The sequence below is a fragment of the Prionailurus viverrinus genome, chromosome B2, assembly GCF_022837055.1.
Source record: "Prionailurus viverrinus isolate Anna chromosome B2, UM_Priviv_1.0, whole genome shotgun sequence".
NCBI classification, from domain to species: Eukaryota; Metazoa; Chordata; class Mammalia; order Carnivora; family Felidae; genus Prionailurus; species Prionailurus viverrinus.
The window spans coordinates 92,075,799-92,096,680 of NC_062565.1; the positions used below are offsets into that span (position 1 = coordinate 92,075,799).

General features: G+C 35.4%; 1 protein-coding gene and 1 pseudogene across 1 annotated transcript in view; one reads left to right on the forward strand and one right to left on the reverse strand.

Moving 5' to 3' along the window:
- Nucleotides 1-20,882, forward strand: part of GRIK2 (glutamate ionotropic receptor kainate type subunit 2) — a 652,272-nt gene that overhangs the window by 425,659 nt on the left and 205,731 nt on the right. Inside the window, exon 10 of the mRNA XM_047859025.1 lies at nt 14,031-14,237. Within this exon, the coding sequence (XP_047714981.1) occupies nt 14,031-14,237 (207 nt within the window). The remainder of the gene's footprint in view (nt 1-14,030; nt 14,238-20,882) is intronic.
- Nucleotides 8,099-8,928, reverse strand: LOC125165556 (40S ribosomal protein S3a-like; annotated as a pseudogene).

The window sequence follows — 20,882 nt, forward strand, 5'->3', positions numbered from 1 at the left end:
CTTAATGACAGACTATTTCCTAACCCCACCACAATAACTCAAAAAGAAAGGTACAGACTTTTTCTCCTGGTAGAAAATGTCTACGTATTTTGCTTTACTGTCATCACTAACATGATTTCCCCTAGAAATCCTGAATAATGTGTGAATCCCCAGGCCCTTATCCATTTATCAGTCAATGTATTTCATTAGGTACACTTCTTATAAGGCATTTATGCCATTAATTTATGTCATTAATTAGATGCCTAAACAAGAATGAGTATTATTAACTTGGGTCCTATAAATTTTATGTTCTGAGTTCTCTTAGCTTTGGTTTTATGTGGTAATTGGTTAAAAAAAACCAACTCATGAGTTTGTTTCACCATCTTGTTGAATAAACCAATATAGGACAAACAAAATATTTTTCACCACTTCATCTGAGAACTAATAGAAAAGAAATGCCTTTGGCACATAGCTGTTTGGAAAACATTTCATATTGTATGTATAATATTTTATACTTCATTCAAATGTAACTAGAGCCACAGACCATAAAATATGTGCTTATTATACGTCACAGCTTTGTGTTCTTTAAAAGTGTCTAAATTTATATTTTGTCTTGCACTTTTTGTCTTGCAATTTTTGGTAAATATGAAACTCTCTGACATCATAGACAAAATACCACTTTCATAATACAGCAAGCACTTTCTATGCCCTGCAGCAATAACATTCCATGTTTATTATTTGGTTACATCAGAATTTCAGAGTATGCTCTACAGTTCTGATAGGTATGTGACACAGGCACACCCTACAACTATTCTGTGATTAAGTAGTTTTTAAATTTTTTTTTAACGTTTTTATTTATTTTTGACACAGAGAGAGACAGAGCATGAGCAGGGAGGGGCAGATGGAGAGGGAGACACAGAATCTGAAGCAGGCTCCAGGCTCTGAGCTGTCAGCACAGAGCCCGAAGCGGGGGTCGAACTCACAGACTATGAGATCATGACCTGAGCTGAAGTCGGATGCCCAACCGACTGAGCCACCCAGTCGCCCCAAGTAGTTTTTGGAAAATACTGAGTTAATGTAAATTCATAAGATTTCTTTATCACTGAATATCTAGTAAGTTCATATGTATTGTGGATATCTCAAAAGAATGAAAACGTAGAATTTTTACATATTTTTAATTGCAGAATGTTTTCTTGAAAACAAAACTTTGGGGATGATTTCCCAGAAGAATGAATGCACTATGGACATCATTAGGTTAGACCATAATAATTTTGAAGTCCTTGTTGATAAATATGATGAAATTTACTTATATATGCAAATCCAAGGACTGTATGATTGGATGAACCCACCAATGAACAGTATAGGAACAGACCATTTCTACAATTGGTTAATACTTGGTATCTGAATTAAATACCTAATTGAGAAAGGGGTTTTTTTGTAGGTTGCAAGGACAAATGGAAATCAGAAAATCTAGGATTGATTCTTGAGTCTGCCACTAAGTAGATGATTATACCATGGACAGGTTACCATAACTTTATAATAAGGGTAATAATAACATGCAACTTGAAGTTTGTATTAAAGATAACAATTTGAAAAAAAATATATAACATAGTTCCTGGCACAAAATTACCAGTAAATGATAATATTAAATGGATACAAAGCAAACTAAAATTAGAGTAATGAATAGTGCTCACATTTATTATTTTCCCCTAAGGCTTTCAAACATCTTCCTCTTATGAAAACTATCATTGTTTTTCTTCAGGCCACGCACCAGTAAGATTCTTCTCAATGACTTTACTCACTTCATTTCTCTTGCCAGAGCAACTCTTATTTCTCCCCATTTATCTAATTTGTACTTACTCTACAATCCATTTTTCTGGTGGCCTTTTCTCTGGGATGATTTATCTAACCATTTTGGGACATCTTTACTTTCCTTTTGCTGGCACCTAATGGTCCTTTTATCTATACAATTTATTCCTTAGGCACTTACATGAAAGCATATATTATTAATTTGCATTTCTCTGTGCAAATTCTCTATTTTCAACTAAATTAAAAAGGTGCATAGGAGAAGCAACTGTTCTAAAGTAGGTATTTTCTTTTAAATGATAGGTACTCAATAAACATTTGTTGATTTTATTCATTACAAAGGGCAGCAGCTGAATGTTAAGCTCACCATCCATTACATAAAACATATGCTGCTAACTACTACTGACCATTGATGGATAATTCTCAGTGCACAAGGATTTTCTTGTATGACTGTTTCACATGCATATTCAGTGGTCTCGAAGAGGTTGCCATTATCTGTTCAACCCTGGGGAAGGGTGAGGGTACAAAACCAGTTAGTATTCTAATCCATTTTTTAATCATCTTATTTCCACTCTTTTTGGAGAAATGTAAATAGAGCTAGAGGGTAGCTAATATTGGATCCTTTCTAAGACAAAGAGCCTTCAAACTCAAATTGTTGCACTGAATTATAAGAAACAGAATCCTAATGATTGAAAACTCCACTTTGCAATCATGTGATAAATCATGTCCTCCTCCTTTTGGTTTGCTTCATCACTCTCCCAACATGTGTTCAAATTTATCCAGTAGCTAAATACTGAGAAAATACCTAACGGGAGAATATTGGGGAAAAATTTCTAACCTCATTTCCTACATCAAAATTGACTTTTAGCTAGATGCTTAAAAATAATCTCAGAAAAGAGAATATCATTCTAAGCAGGATATGAATTCAAATAATGATGATCCACAATGATTACATCTAGATATTTTTCTCAGAATTTTGCAGGAATAAAGATTTTCCTAACTTAAGTCCTCATGATATTATCTCCCCCTATCTTTTTGTTTGTTTGTTTGTTTCACACTTTCTAGTCACTTAGATCATACAGTGATTCAGAGAATGACTATCATTCTTTCAGCATCCATATGAATCATTTTCTCTCTCCAAAATATTTTCATTTACTCTACTCTTTGTTTAAGTCAATAGTTCATTCCTGATTGCATATAGGACTGGCTACATAATTTCCACCCCCAGTGTAAAATGAAAGGAGGATCTCTTGTTAGAAAGGTAGTAAGAATTTCAAAAGGACAGCAGCAGTCTACTAATCCTAGCAAAGTTTCTTTCACAGTGTTGGGCCCTGTCTTCTCCATTGTATATTCTTTACTCCTTTGTCATAAGTTAATTTCCCATATATGCATGAGCTTATTTCTAAACTCGATTCTGTTCCATTGATCTGTGTATTTGGTTTTATGCCAATACCATACTGTTCTGTTACTCTAACTTTGTAGTAGAGTTTTAAATCAGAGGATATGATACCCCTGTCCTTGTTCTTCTTTTTCAAGATTATGCAACTATTTGGGGTAATTTGCGGTTCCATACAAATTTTAGAAGTATTTGTTCTAGTTCTGTGAAAAATCTTGTGGGAATTTTGATGGAGACTGTATTGGATCTGTGGATTGCTTTGGGGAATATAAACATTTTAACAATATGAATTCTTCCAGTCCATGGAGATAGACTATCTTTCCATTTATTTGTGTGTTCTTCACCTTCTTTCATAAATGTTTTTAGTTTTCACTGTTCATTTAGGTAAGCAGTTTACAATTATACCCTTTTCTTCCTTTCCTGCTTACACAGAGCCTGAAGTCCAGCCAAAGGTAAATGCTTAAGGTCTTCCCAGGTTTTTCCTGAGCATACATCCTGCCATAGGCATGTGCATGGGCTTCTAGAATTCCTTGATTATGAAGGAGCATTGTATAGCACTAATTAGTATTTCTTTCCTCAGGGAAGTATTTCTTTCTTCTGTTCAGGCATTTTGATCTGCTTCTTGTCTCTGCTGTTATCTTTCACAGGAAGAAATGGCTAATATATTTGCCACTACATGTTCATGAAAACACCACCTATTAAGCAGCTTCAGCTCTCAGGAAGCTCCTGTGTAGGTGAAACAAAGGCAAACCCTTGAGCCAATCCTTCAGGTCAAAACACAGAATTCCCTTCTTTGAACGTGGGCCCATCCCATTCCGTCTGGTACCCACAACTTGCACCAGGAATGCAGGCTGCCATCTTCAATGCTGCTACAGAACTGGTAGTGGAGGACAATAGTTAACAGGGTACATTGATATGCCACAGAGCTCTCCTACCAAAATTCTGCAGTTTTTATCTTTACAAAGCATCCCCCCTGGTTGTAAGTTTTTTATTAGATTCCAGAGTTCCTAAAATGTGCATCCCTAAAAACTGACAGTTTTGCCAGCTTATTCATTGCTCCTATGGCTGCTTTTGCTCTACAATGGCAGTTGGGTGGTTGCAACCTTACTATCCACAAAGACAAAAATATTCACTACCTGATTTTTAAGTGAAAATGTGCTGACCTCTATACTAGAAATCTTTATATAGAATTAACATAACAATGTTTAATGAATGCATAGATGGATGGGTTGGTAGATAAAATATTAGGTGAAAAACAAAAATATTTTACATTTATTTATTTATTTATTTTCAACGTTTATTTATTTTTGGGACAGAGAGAGACATAGCATGAACGGGGGAGGGGCAGAGAGAGAGGGAGACACAGAATCGGAAACAGGCTCCAGGCTCTGAGCCATCAGCCCAGAGCCTGACGCGGGGCTTGAACTCCCGGACCGCGAGATCGTGACCTGGCTGAAGTCGGACGCTTAACCGACTGCGCCACCCAGGCGCCCCAAAAATATTTTACATTTATATTTTATCATGAAGTTATCAAATGTAGATATAGGTTGCTGCATGTATTTTGTTAAACTTAGAATTGTACTGTAGAAGAGAATGGTAATTCACGGACCATCTTTATAGTTGCTGTTTTTACTTATAGGTCACTATTCCATACAGACATGATGGTGGCTACTTAAAATCAAAACATGCTAATTGGAAATATATATTAGTATTAGAAAGCATTATTATATCATAAGTTGTTGTTGGTGTTGTTTCCAGGTCACATTGCACATTATGTATTCTTAATCTACCCAGAAGTATCTCCTATGAGGGCAGTAGTATAGACCATATTCAGATAGTTAGAGTGAGTTGATAACTTGTTTGTTGGGGAAATACCCATCTTCTTAGTATTACTGTCCATGATAATGTCCTTTCATCCTTAATCCTCCTTTTAAAGGAATAATTTTCCACTTTGCATTCTTTTGAGCATTCCAGGGCAAGATGTTGAGGTCTGCTTTTTAATCCCTTATGTTAATGTGTAAGTTGTATAGTTTTACAGAGCTGCCTCACCTTCCCCAGGAGCCAATGGCAGCAGAATCATTGCCCCTACCCTTCATGATGCCCATTCATTAGCCTTCCACTTCCAATCAACTTCACAGCCTCCATCTTGATCTCCACACTCTTTAAAAACCAAGTTGCTCTAATGTAGTATTATTACTTAATGCTTTTAGTCTGAGGGCAGTGATAGGATACACAGAGTATGTATATAAGACTAAGAAAATTGAGGGAGATAAATGATTCTCAGGAACACATAAACTGCTCAGATTTAAGTTTAATCTCTATAATTTTACTTTAACCTGATGTTATTATTGTAACCATTTTGCCCTTTTCATTTGACCCATAGGAATGCTATCTTTTTTTTAAATTTTTTTTTCAACATTTTTATTTATTTTTGGGACAGAGAGAGACATAGCATGAACGGGGGAGGGGCAGAGAGAGAGGGAGACACAGAATCGGAAACAGGCTCCAGGCTCTGAGCCATCAGCCCAGAGCCTGACGCGGGGCTCGAACTCCCGGACCGTGAGATCGTGACCTGGCTGAAGTCGGACGCTTAACCGACTGCGCCACCCAGGCGCCCCAGGAATGCTATTTTTTAAAAAGGGTATTGGTTGGGGCACCCGGGTGGCTTAGTTAGTTAAGTGTCTGACTTCAGCTCAGGTCATGATCTTATGGTTTGTGAGTTTGAGCCCCATGTTGGGCTCTGTGCTGGCAGAGTGGAGCCTGCTTAGGCTTCAATCTCTCTCTCTCTATCTCAAAATAAAATAAATTAAAAAATAGAAAAATAAAAAAGGTGTGTGTGTGTGTGTGTGTGTAACAGAGAGAGAGAGAGAGAGAGAGAGCGGGGGAGGGAGGGAGGGAGAGAACCCTATATTCATTAAGGAAAAATTAAGACACATTAAAAATATCTCTTAAATGCTTATACTGTTTTTAATTGAGAATATTGTTACCCATAGCAACTGGAGTTTCAGCTGGTTGCCATTTAAAAGTTGTTTTGTTATGAGGGTAAATTCAGAACAAGATTGAGGCTGAGTATCCATTTCTGTTTTCCCAAATAAATTATTTAAGGGCCACAGTGTCATAGGTCCTGCTCTAAAATAAAACATAATCATGTATTTCAAAGGTATACTGTATGTTGATATTTCCTCTCTGGTAATTAGTGAAGCAAAGTAGCCTTGTGAATGATACAGAATATTATAAAATAGACAAGAATCTCAAATTCACTACTAGACTGGGAGTTCCAGAAGGGCAGAAACTTTTCTGTATTGTTTTGTTTTTCACTGTTGTATATCTGATGCCTAAAATGGTACACAATAGTCAATATGTATTTGAATAAATAAATAAATTAGTTTAGCCTTATCATTGAAATGGCAAGGGAGAGTTTATACATCTATAAAATTAAATTGCATTTTTATGTACCTATCTTTTGAATATCATGAGTATGGCAATGATAGTTCAGGGGTTAGCATATGAAAAAATAATTTAGGTCTAGATAAGGTCTGAAGGATATGTGAGTTATAACTTAAGAATTTAAAAGTTTTATTATATTTAAATAAAACATTTTGGTCCCCTCAACCTTAAAACATATTTTACTTTTTTAGAACTTCATTTTGGTTATATTCTTTGCCAACTCCCAGTCTAATGCAGATAAAAATACATGAGTTATTGGGTTCCTTAAAACTGGGTTTGATAGTGGAAATGCTGACAAATCTTTATTACAGATGCCAGTGAAATGAAGTGCTTTTACCTCTAGCAAATGCTGATGTGGAGATTTAAGACTATATGAGAAATCAGTAAAGTTGCCCAGGAGAGTTTTATCATATTATTCATTGAACTCAGTATGTGGTACAGTAATTGCTTCTGGTACCATTTTTCTTTTCCTACATGAGGTTATTATTTATCCTTGTGCTGTATGAAACAGAGAAAGAGAGTGTAAGGGAGAGTCATAACTGGATGTAAACTATCTTGTGACACAATGTAGCTGGAGATAGGAATCACAACTGGAAAATGGTGTCTTACTTATCAGAATTAAATATAGGAAGAATGATATTTGACATTGTGGAGACCCATAAATATTAAAAAGATGCACTCAGACCACATTTTTTTCTAGTGATATGAAAACCTGTTTAAAATATATATCTAAATAGACTTTAATCTCACAGGGATCAACAAATTTATTCCCCCTGACAGAAGTTTTCTTATTAGCTTATAGGTGGTGGAAATCAAGTTAATAGGTAGGATAGTTACTAGGAAAAGCTGAATTAATGAGAATTAAGTAGCATAACAATCTTTAAAATTTTTTGCTTTGCTTTTGTATTTTGTGCACATATATCCATCATGTGCCTCAAATATATTTCATTAAGCACTAACTTAATTTTTTTCTAATGTGCAAGTGAGTTTGTGTGAAAGACATACCATAAATATTTTGGAACAAAGATTTTAAATAGAGACAATGATGCCTTAATAATGCAAATGCAGTTTTTAGACACGCATATTACTACCTTAATCTGTTAGGCTTAAAATTGCTATTTTCACAAATTCTTGAAGAACTTTTATGTTAAAAATGTATTCTTTCTGGGGCCCCTGGGTGGCTCAGTCACGGAAGCATCTGACTCTTGGTTTCAGCTCAGGTAATGATCTTACCGTTCATGAGCTGGAGCCCTCCATCAGACTGTGTGCTGACAGTGCGGAGTCTGCTTGGGATTCTTTTTCCTTCTCTCCCTCTCTCTGCCCCAGCTGCACTCTCTTTCTCTCAACAAAAATAAAGAAACTTAAAAAAATAATTAAAAAATGTGTTTTTACTTGGAAAGGAGGTCATTCGTGATGAATGAATTTTTTGGATTATGTATTTATTACTTTTTTTTTCACAAATAAGATTTTTTATTTGTCACCATTAAATGTCTGAATTGTAAAAGATTCTTGGACTGGTGGCTCATATCCATCAGCTCGTTCAACTTTAGCACCAGTCTCATCCCCAGTAGCTTTTCCAGAACTACTACCTTCACCATGAAGCCCCATGAGCTTTCTCAATTCAAACTTGGGCTTCTTCAGCATTTTTACTTTTCTAATGAAGACATCATTAGGTATCATTAGACATCATTAGACATCATTAGATAAATAGACTGACAAGCCTTCTCTATGTCTTTTCCGATGCTGTCTGGAATCAATTTACTGACAATTTCTTTCAAGTCATTTGTCTGCACCTCTTGGGTCATGATTTTCATCATCTCTTTCCGAATTTGGTGGATCTGTTGGTGCTGAGCATAAGAGGTCTTCCGAATCTGATTGTTGCGTTTTTTAGTAAAACTGACACAAAAGAGAGGAAGCAAATGCCCATCGGTAGTCTTGACATCAATGTGAGCTTCAATCATGGTCTGCCATTTTTTGACCATGGAGCACATTTTGTCCTGGGTAAGATCCATGCCATGGAAATTAGGCAGTTTTTGCCCTGAACATCTTCAGTAATTAGCTTGAATTTCCTAAATGCAATTTCATTATTCTGCAGATCAGCAACACATGACCCTTAAGTCCATCAGATGCGATTTTGGTTCCTTGAGTTCTCGTGACTAGTGTTTTCCAGTATTTCTTATATTAGACATTGCTGGTGGTTTTACATCATACCAATCTTTCTTTGAAAATGGATCAACCACTTTCTTCTTGGCTCCCTTTTTGCCACCATTCGTAAGGAGCTTGTTCTTGCCTACCGCCATAGTGCTGTTCAGGGAGCGAAAAGGGCTATATTTACTACTTTTCTGCAATGTTGTTTTGATTGCATTGTTCAATTAGTAAATGTATTACCATTTTGCATGCATTACATTAACCTAGCGGCTAATCTCAGTGATTGAAAAAATAATAAAGTCATACAATATATATTAAGTTATCTAATGAGCTATGTGCAAATTATGTATTCAAATTGAGTTTGGAAATTATCATTAGAAGTCATTTAATATAGAAAGTATACTGTGGAGGCAAATATTCCAATAATCTGACTCTCTAGTTTGTATGCTGGCTATTGATCTTGGCAAAAGCACTCTTGTCGTCAGTTTCTTCATTTGTAAAATAGAAATAATAATATTATGGACTTATGGTTATAATGAGAAATAAATAAGTTTATCCAAGGGTAGTACCCAGAACAGTGTCTGGTACAAAGTATAGGTGTTGGAAAATATTAGATAGTTCTATTATTTAGTGTATGGATCTTAACAAATCATCAATATTTTGAGAGTTTTAAATTAAAAAAAACATTTATTTATAAATCAAAAACTGAATGAAATCAAAATATTAATTCAATAGAATTAATGTATTGTACCCACATGCTTCTTTTGATTCCCATTCTACCAGTCCCAAATTCTCAGGCTGTCCCATCTTCTGCAGAGAAATATGGTATGTTCTTGTCAAATCTCTAACCTTCTGCCCATGGGTTAGGAAACTGAGGATTTGTTACCACCATACCTGAAACTCATAGGAGAATTTCCCTGTCTTATAATTTTTTCTTTCAAGTTCAAGTTCCTTTGGCTTTGACAGTTGACCAGAGCAATCCATTTACATTCTGTTCAGTATGGAAGTCATTTTACTTGTTTTCTGCTATGTACCCGATGATCCAAATTTAAGTAATTATCATGTCATATAAGTTGCTTAACTCTAGTTCAGAAGATAAATGTGTATATATGTGTATGTGTGTATATATAATATAATATAATATAATATAATATAATATAATATATATATACATATATATATTATATATTCCAAGGTAAAAGGGGCATTTAAATTGTCATCCATGGAAATGTTTAATCTAACTTAGAAGACTAGCATGCCACTAAGAGTAGAGAGGAGGGGCGCCTGGGTAACTCAGTCGGTTGAGCGTCCAACTTCAGCTCAGGTCATGATCTCACGGTTCATGAGTTTGAGCCCCGCATTGGGCTCTGTGCTGACAGCTCAGAGCCTGGAGCCTGCTTCGGATTCTGTGTCCCACCCCCTCTCCTCTGTCCCACTCCTGCTTGTGCTCTGTCTCTCTCTGTCTTTCAAAAATTAATAAACAAAAAAAAAATTTTAAAAAAGAAGAGTAGAGAGGAAAAATGGGTATAATAGTCACAGGGGTGGAATAAGACTGTATTTGTCACATTTGTAGTATTCTCTGTGCCCCTGGAGAATAAATTTTATATGTGATCACATAATACTAAAAATTAGGATCCTTACTGTCCTTTACCTCATGGTAAGCCTAAATATCTATCTTTGATTTTAGTTACAAATTAATTTCTGTTTCCTATGTGTTTGATCTAATTCCATTTCAAACTCCAGCACATGTAGATTTTCTACAAATGCTCTTATGGTGTAGAAAGCAACATAAAATAATGGGGAAAGTATGTATTTTGGAATTTAGAAAACCTGAGTTCTTAGCTGAGTCCCTTCTTAGCTTTTATCTCTTAGCTATGTGACCTCTCTGAAAAATGACAATTAATAAAATAAGCTAGTAAAACAGTCCTAATACAATAGTTCTAGTAATTAAAATACCCTAACTAGGAAAATAGTTTACATATTAAAATAGTTCTAATAAAACTCCATTGAAGTATATGAAAAGATGTTCAATATCATATGTCCTTAGGGAATTTTGAATTAAAGCAGCAGTGAAAAACCAATACATACCTATTAGAATGGCCAAAAGCCAAAGCACTGGATATTGAAGAAATGGGCAAAATATATGAAAAGACATTTCTAGAAAGAAGATATCCAGATGACTAACAGACACATGAAAAAATGCTCAACATCACTCATTGTCAGGAAAATACAAATCAAAGCCACAATGAGATACCACCTCATACCTGTCAGAATGGCTAAAATGAACAACTCAGGCAACGATAGATGTTGGCGAGGATGAAAAGAAAGAGGAACCCTTTTGAACTATTGGTGGGAATGCAAACTGGTGCAGCCACTCTGGTAAAGAGTTTGGAGTTTCCTTAAAAAATTAAAAATAGAACTACCCAATGGCCCAGCAATTGCACTTAGTAGGTATTTATCCAAAGATACAGGAGTGCTGATTCGAACTGGCACATGCACCCCAATGTTTACAACAGCACTGTTGACAATAGCCAAAGTATGGATGGAGCCCAAATTTCCATCAACGGATAAATATAATGGAATTCCACTCGGCAATAAAAAAGAATGAAATCTTGCCATTTGCAACAACCTGGGTGGAACTAGAGTATATCATGCTAAGCTAAATAGGTCAGAAAAAGATAAATATCATATGATTTCACTCATGTGGAATTTAAGAAACAAAACAGATGAACATAGGGGAAGGGAAGCAAAAAAAGATAAAAACAGAGAAGAAGACAAACCTTAAGATTCTCTGAAATACACAGAACAAACTGAGGGTTGCTGGCAGGGTGTTGGGTGGGGGAATGGGCTAAAAGGGCAAGGGGCATTAAGGAGGACCTTGTTGGGATGAGCACTGGGTGTTATATGTAAATGATGAATCACTGAAATCTATTCCTGAAATCATTATTACACTATATGTTAACTAACTTGGATTTACATTAAAAATAAATAAATAAATAAATGCTGTATTTTATGCTTAGTAGCTTGTTTTTATAATTTTAATGGTGTCTTTCACAGAGCAAAAAAAAATGTAATTGTTATAAAGTCCAATTTTCACTTTTTTTCTTCTATGATTGTGCATTTTGTGTCAGGTCTAAAGATTTTCTCTTATGCTTTTTAAAATAATTGTTTTTAATGTTTATTTATTTTTGAGAGAGATAGAGCACGAGAGGGGAAGGGCCAGAGAGAGAAGGAGACACAGAATCTGAAGCAGGCTCCAGGCTCCAGGCTCCAGGCTCCGAGCTGTCAGCACAGAGCCAGATGTGGGGCTCAAACTCATAGACTGCAAGATCATGACCTGAGCCAAGTTGGATGCTTAACTGACTGAGCCTCCCAGGCGCCACTCTCCTATGCTTTTATTTTCTAAAAGTTTAATGGCTTTTATATTTAAATATACAAAATTATATATATAGTGTGTATATATATATATATATATATATATAGAGAGAGAGAGAGAGAGAGAGAGAGAGAGAGAGGAGGGAGAGAGAGAGCTGAAGGAGAAGCAGTGTTATCAAGATGTGGGTCCAATAAAGCAAAAAGTTGAAGGGAATTCCAAAAACTAGTTACAGATGTGGAACAATGTGCTGATCTCTAAGCAAGAGTTCTTTAGCACAGAGAGCACAGAGTTCAGTGTGTAGGAGTGTCAGAAGAACAGCACACTGGTCAGGTTGGAGTGTGTATGAAATAGTACAGGGATAAGCCAGGTCAACAGTGATGGGAAGAAAAATGGAATTAGTCTTGTTTCTGAGATGAGTGTGGACAAGAGGACACATTGCTATCATATCTAAAATGCCCTTAGGTGTGATGACCCTCATGGGATGAGTATTGTTCTCCCAGGGTTGGGAGGAGGGTGGTCATCTTTCTAGATGGACTGGCATGGCAGCCTTTTAAGTTTTTCCACTTTGCAGTGTCTTTTTCTGACAGCACCTTCCAGAGGCTTTACCCATAGTCAAATAGAAATAAGTAGTACCGCCAACTGCACTCTGGATACCAGATATCTGGATACAGATACCATGTTCCACCTGCCCCCGTGAAAGTATGCTAATGCACGGATTCTCTTAGTACTTAATTAAACATGTGAATTTTTAACAGGGCCTGTTATTCAGTGCCTTACAGGATTTGGCTCCTCATTCTTTCTACATTTCTGACCTTGTTCAACTAATTCCCTCACTTACTGGATGTGATTCCTGTCACTGATGGCTGTAGTCCTCTTTCTGGAACACTCCAGTGTCATATTGGCCTTAAGGCTTTTACTTGCTGTATCCTTGTCCTGAAGTTCTCTTCTGTCAGATTTTCAAATGACTAGATTCTTTTTCATCTTTTAGTTTCTACTTCATCTCTCATCTCCTCATCAAAGACTTCCAGACATATTTCTCAATTTTGTCTTGTTTACTCTTATCTTGCCAAGTACCTTGAGGTTGTTCTGTATCCTATTCCCCTATTTTATGTTTTTATGCCATTTATCAGTATCAGAAATTATGTGTTCTACTTGTTTAGGCATTTATTATTTATTTCCTCATATATATCATGAACTTTATGACTCAGAAATTTTTATATAGAGGAGGGCTGGCTCATAGTAGACGCTTCATAAAATATTGTTGGATGAATGTATAAACACTTGATAAATGTTTCTTTTTCTATATTCCAAAGTAAGCTACTATTTCTTTTTATATAAATAAATATAGTGGTTATGATTTTCATGGTTGTTTGGACAAACTGTGGTAATATATAAAAGTCCATACTACAGTTTTTAACATATAGTAGGCAATTAGGCAGTGGATTTTTTTTTCATTTTTCCATCAATATATCCCACTGAAATAGCACAGTAGATATTGATTAAATGATATAATTCAGACTGGGGTATTGTAATCATGTGAAATGATATCTTACGTATTACATATTTTATGGCATATATCACATTATATACTATCCTTTATATATGACATAAGATATATGATATGGGATATGTGACATATTTTTATTAGATAGTAATGATGAAATTATTATAGTTAAATATTCTCCTTTGAAGCACAAATATTCCAAAAGTAATCTGCCTTCTTAGGTTTTCAAACTATGTTAATTACAATTAGGAAAAAAAATAAAATTGTCTGTATTTCTAAATTAATGTGAGATATTCTATCTTCTAAGGAAAGCTTTAATTCTTATAGTTTCATGATTAACTATTATTTCCTACCTTCATGTTTACTGTTTCCAGGAAGAACCCTATGTCTTGTTTAAGAAGTCTGACAAACCTCTCTATGGGAATGATCGATTTGAGGGCTATTGTATTGACCTCCTCAGAGAGTTATCTACAATCCTTGGCTTTACGTATGAAATTAGACTTGTGGAGGATGGGAAATATGGAGCCCAAGATGATGCCAATGGACAGTGGAATGGAATGGTCCGTGAACTGATTGATCACGTAAGCCTTTTTTCTCATTTTTATCATTACCTTTTGTAGATTGCTAAGATATTTACTTTTTAAAAGTTTTTTGATGGTCAAGGGTTAATAATGGCAAAGAGCAGTAATATATTTCAAGTATGTATTTCCTTAAATAATTATCTTCAAAGTATGTCTTATTTTTGCCCTTAAATGTAAACAATCTAAGAGGGATGTATGGTTCTATTAGAGAGAGTCATCTGTTTTAAATTCACTAGTATTTAGTGATTTAATATCTTGAAATATTTAGTCCTAATTTGAAAATTATAATGTGGTTTCCCAACAATTTATTTCTTTTTCACTTTTATAATACTGACTTCATAATCAATAGAAGGAATGATGATGCGAACTCTAAATTTTATGATAAAAATTTTCTGGATTAGCGTAGGTTACTTCTTATCTTTAGAGATGAGAGAAATCTATATGCAAAAAGAATAGAATAAAGATACTGTGTAAAATAAAGTATTTTAAGTGTATTAATCTGGCGATAGACATTTTATTTATTTGTTTAGTTAGTTAGTTGAATAAAGCCAGACATTCCTTCTTTGGTCAAGGAAGCATTATTTCATAATTTCTTAGTTGGCAGTGTCGATTAATTCATCTCTTTGAAATAAACTCTTATTTTTTAAAAATAATAATAATATTACATTTGGCTTTGTTTTTTATAACATTAGTTTATTTTGACTTTTTCCATAATATTAAGGCATGTAATTATTGCCAGATATCTACAAAGTAACAAAATATATTTTGCTTTTAAAAATCCATGAAAACTGTACCCTAAATTAAAGTCCTTACTAATGGAAGTAGCAAAAATAGGCAGTTTTCACAAAATTTTGAAGATATTTCATTGCTATTAATTATAAAGTTTATTATCAAGAGTAAAGGAATAAGGGAGATCTGTCTCTATCCCTATCTATCTATCTATCTATCTATCTATCTATCATCTATCTATCAGGGGATGTTAGGGTTTGGTTAGAAGCAGAATAACAAAACAAATAAACAATTATCATTAAACTTATTTTTCTTTAATCTTCAACATATTATTTTAATTATTTGAAATTTACTCAATAAGGTCCTGAGGTTCTAGGCTTAATCAGTTATTTCTAAAAAATTCTGCATAAATGGTCCATTTATATTTTACTTTGTAAAATCTATTAAAGATGATGAAAATGTATATGATTTGGAATCAGATATGAAACCTTAAACTTTATGTTCACTTATATTACTATAGCAGCAACCATCAGAAATCTAATTCAAGCTGGTTTAAGCAAAAATGTTAACTTGTTTGTTTGCATCTTTGTAAAGTCCAGAGGTAGTGTGGCTGGATTTAGAATATCAAGATTTAGTTTCCCTGATATTTTGCCTCAATGTAGTCTTTGTTTCTCTGTATTTGTTTTACTCTTAGACATGTGCCTCTCAACAGATGGCAAGAACAATTGCCACCAACAGTTCTAGATCAACCATCCAGGTAGAAGTAAAACACCTGGACCCTATAATTTAATCAAGGGACCCCAAATTTGGTTTCATTGGCCAGACCAAGGTCATAAACTAGATTCTGAACCAATTATCCCATTCAGAGGAATTGCTATTCTTGGGGTGCCTAGGTAGCTCAGTTGTTTATGCATCAACTCTTGGTTTTGGCACAGGTCATGATCTCATGGTTTGTGAGTTCGAGCCACACATCAGGCTCCATGCTGACAGTGTGGTGCCTGCTTGGGATTCTCTCTCTCCCTCTCTCTCTGTCCTTCCCCTGCTCTCTCTCTCTCTCTCTCTCTCTCAAAAATAAATAAACTTAAAAATATTTTTTTTTAAAAAGGAAAGAAGTGCTATTATCATTGGATAGCTTGGAGGCAATATATTCACACAAGAAATTAGGAGGTGGGGTGAATCCCTTTTAAAACCACATAGATTTAGATTTGAGGAACTGTGAATTTTTAAAGGAAAATTAGGGTGTTTATCCAGGAAGAAAGTAGAATGGATCCTGCACATACCAATACAAATGTATATCCAGCATCAAACCTTTGCATACGTAGCCTATTTTTTTTTTTGGAGAAATTAAAAGTAGAAAATGAAGGTTAGGAAATAATGATTTAGATCTATGGCATAAAAGAGGATGGCACTCAAAATGAAGGAATAGTAAGGGGGATTCTATCAGTTGATATTTGTTTCTCAAGAAAATTATTTGTACTATTGGATTGAGACCACTGATGAGGGCTTCAAGTTACTGAATCATTTTATTCTTCTTAGTGCCATATCTTTCACTTCACCTTTTATTTTTCCTTTAGTAGAGTACTATTCTGTCCTAGTATCTACTTTCTTGGTGCCTTCCTCATGTTTCATATTGCCAACCAAGCCTTGGTTATTAATATTTAGCATGAGTCATATTAAACTAGAATGATGATTATAGTCAATATATTTTTCTTTGTACAACCTCACCCTGGTTTGCATATTTATGGATATGCTAATTTCAACACAAAGTAGTAACTCTTCCTGATAATCAGATAAATATCCTAAACTACTTGCTCTCCTTGCTTTCTTTGGATACGCTTATCTTTTCTCATAGCTTGATTACCATGCTCAAACTGAAATTTCACCATTCTGCATCTTTAGGCGTGAGCCTTAGATGCATATATCAACCTACCTCTGTTATATTTTTTGCTTAAATATTTTATAAGCATCTCAAAGATAGAATATTCCAGACTGAATTTATTGTTTATATTTCTTAAACCTTTTCTTTCTGAAGAATTTCTTATATCAGTACATGGAGCAATGATTCAATAGGTTCCCTAAGCCAAAATTTAGTAGTCATTTTTGGATTATTTCTCACTCCATCATGTTTTATTGAGTGTGGTCCTTAAATAATTTTTTTAATGATTATTTTTGAGAGAGACAGAGACAGAGCGTGAATGGGGGAGGGACAGAGAGAAAGGGAGACACAGAATCTGAAGCAGGCTCCAGGCTCTGACCTTGTCAGCACAGAGAAGGACACGGGGCTCAAACTCACAAACCATGAGGTCATGACCTGAGCGAAAGTCAGATACTTAACTGACTGAGCCACCTAGGGCCCCTGTCCTTAAATAATTTTGAAACCTGCTCACTTATCTCCATCTCCACTGTTACCTGGAATAATATCCCAATATGAGGATCTTTCCTTTCTAATACATTATCTGTATATATATCCATTATCTATCTATCTATCATCTGTCATCTATCTATCTATCTATCTATCATCTATATCATTCAGCTAGGATGTTGTTTCAGAAGAAGAAATCTGATCACGCTTTTCTCGTGCATAAAATCTATCAGTAGTTTCCATTGTCCTAACAATACAGCACCGACTATATAATATATTTATAATACTTCCACATTTGGTTGTTGTCTATCTGTTATGGAAATCTTCTTTTTACCCTCCAGATGTACTCTCAGATCCTCTCCACCATGCTTTCTGTATTGGGAGGTTGTCTTACATGGAGTAAATCAACAGGGCTCCCAGTAAGAGATCCAAGGGAAGGAGGAGAGTGAGGTCAGAATATTTATTTCCCTCCTTGCTCCCTGAGATGTTGGCTTGAGCTGGCTGTGTGCCTACAAGGAATGCCAGTTTCTTATTATGAGGCCTGATCTATACAAATCTATCTCCTGTTCTCAGTTCCAATTTACACCCTACATAGGTTTGTTTCTCCAGATCTCAGGATGGTTACAGCTTACGTGCTATTAGCCTTGGGTTCCTGCACCATCCCTTAAAACTTCCCAACACCGGGGGTCCTTGAAATATGTTCCATACACCTGCAGATCAATTTCACTTGCAAACTTGTTAGAAATGCAAATTTTCAGGCCCTAACCTAGAACTACTAGATCTATAACTCTGGGGTGGAGCCCAGCAGTCTTTCTTTCAGCAAGCCCTAATGGTGATTCTGATGTTCGCTGAAATTTGAGAATCAATATTCTACCCTCCACCCGGACTTGTGTAATTAATTTTTCTCTTTGTAAACAAATCCTATTCAGTTATTATTTGAGTGTGCCATCTGTTTTCTGTTGAGAAGCTAACTGGTACACCTCTCTATATTTCATCTATTTTGTCCTCTCCAACCAAACCCAGGTGGACTTTTTTCAGCCTTGTTCTCTTTTAAAGCTTTTAGGCTAGTTCTCTGACTGTACCACTCTCTTCAACCTCCACCCAAATCAGCTCATCTGAATTACTTCTACTTAACTTCAGATATACTTGTCCAGTGATGCTTCCCCACCCCACCCCAGGAAGCCCACCTGCTATGAGCTTCCACACTACCCTTCTTGCATAACATCTGTCACACTTTAATTACCAGCTTAATATTTGTCATATTTATTTGTATGTATGTTGTATGGTAGTTATGAAATCAATCAAGACTATTTCAGGTACAAGTGTCAGAAACATGGCTAAAAATAGCTTACACAGATATACTTTAAAAAATATCTCATATTACTAAAAAAGTCCTATGGTGGTTCTCATTTCAAGTATAATTGGATTCAGGGTCTTAAAGTATGTCATTAATGTCTGACACATCCTTTGCTGCCTTTTTGTCTCTTGGCTTTAGTCTCCTCTGTAGTTTTTATTCTTAAGTACTTTCTTTCCATATGGTGACAAAGGCGACCCAAGGTGGCTCTAGACCAATGGTTATCAACTGGAAGGATAACCCAAGAGTCTTTTCGCAAGAGACTTTTGGCCATGTTGAGAGACATTATTTATTGTCTTGACTTAAGGAGGTGGGGGAGATGTTGCTACCAGCATCTGAGGATAGAGGCCAGTGGTGCTAACCTCTAAACAATGTGCAAGATAGCCCCTCCCCTTCAAAAAAAAAAGAATTATTTGCTCCAAATATCAGTCTTACTGAAGTTAAGAAACTTTGTTCTAGGCTTACCTGGTTCTTAGGGATCTCCTTTTGAAAGAGATAGAGGTCTTCTTTTGCCAAAGTTTCGGCAAAATCCATGGTGGGGGATTGGGGTAGATGGAGGGGTATCAGCTGGATTAAGTTGGACCATGTGCTCATCTGTGAACTAATCCAAAAGGCTACGATTGGGAAGGCGGTAGTTGGAATAGCCAGACCTGGGTTATGTGTCCATACCATACCCTTATCTATTGGATAGAATCTGAATTATGCCACTTATTTGTATATGAACTTGGATGCAGAGGCAACTAATATTTATTTTATACCAACTATGTGCCAGTCCATTTTTGAGCGTTTTGATGTTGTTGTTGTTGTTGTTGCTGTTGTTTGTTTGTTTTAGGTTTGACTAGGTTAAGTAGAATGGAGATAGCTATCAAGAGGTTATATTTATGCAAGTATTGTGAGGAAGAAATACAATTAAAAATAAAATCTCTTTCCAACCCCAAAATCTTTCCATAAAGGTAGATGAAAAATAATTTTATTAATGAATAGGCATTAAATCAGAATGAGATGCACATCACAGTCAATTCACTAAGAGATTACAAAGGCAGAAAGCAATCTCACCCTTTTTTATAGTCAAGAAGGCACAACCCATTGTATACATGTTCTCAAGATAAATAATAACTGGTCCTCAAGTAAGAAGGCTTGAACGCACCATTTATCACACATAGTTCCTCCTAGATTTATTTGGAAACTGGGGTGACCATCTGTGTTAGCTAATTGGTTTTATTCAATAGAAAAATACACTTCCCAGGTCTTTATGAGAAAGGTGGTTTTTAGGTTCCCACCCACCTAAGTTAGGCTCCTACTTTCCCATGGAAATTTGGAAATAGGGTGTTATCTTCCCTGGTGATTACATTTCAAAGAGATACTTCCCAGATCCTTGGGAAAGGCATTGCTGAGTCATAAAGATGACAAGAGGTTTAATTGGCCTTTTAATATATATTTAAGATAAATATAAATATATATTTGTATATATATAAAATCTTATGGCTAATAATGTGTGTGTGTGTGTGTGTGTGTGTGTGTGTGTGTGTGTGTAAAAGAGAGAAAGAAGTTACAAGTTTTCTAAAGTAGATGTTCTAGGAAAAGGGGAAGGGATTGATTCCTTTATTTTCAACAAGGAGAACTGACCTCCTGTGTTTAATTTGTATTTGCCCTTCCAGTTGCAGCTCTTTGTTATTCTAGTAAAGCTGGTTTTAGCACCTTCTCCCTCTGTCTTTTGAGGGTTTGGTATGATCTCTCAAATCTATTATGATCTAACCAGGGATGAATCTTGGTGATGCAATATGAAGATACAACCCCAGAAAGATATTAAGAGAAAGTGGCTCCCTGAGGCAGTTAGTCCTTGAAAAGTGACAAGCCTTCCTGCTGAAAGCACCTTCCTCTTCCATCATCGCTACAGCAGGGCTGTACAACATGGGGTACTAGTAAGTCCTTGGTAAGACAGATGTGGAATAAAATCCTAATTCTTCTGCTGTGTAGTTTGATGTTTTATGCACATTGCCTTAAACTCTTTGAGTCTTAGTTTTTGCAAAAGTAATAGAAATAATATCATATTAATCATTAGGAATATATACATAAATTCTCTGATGCAGTACCTGACTTATAGTAGATAAGCAGTAGAAGTACAACTAATAAGTACAAAATTTGCATTATTCTTTCTACTATATTGTTAATGAGTATTCTTATTGAGGACTAAGAAGTA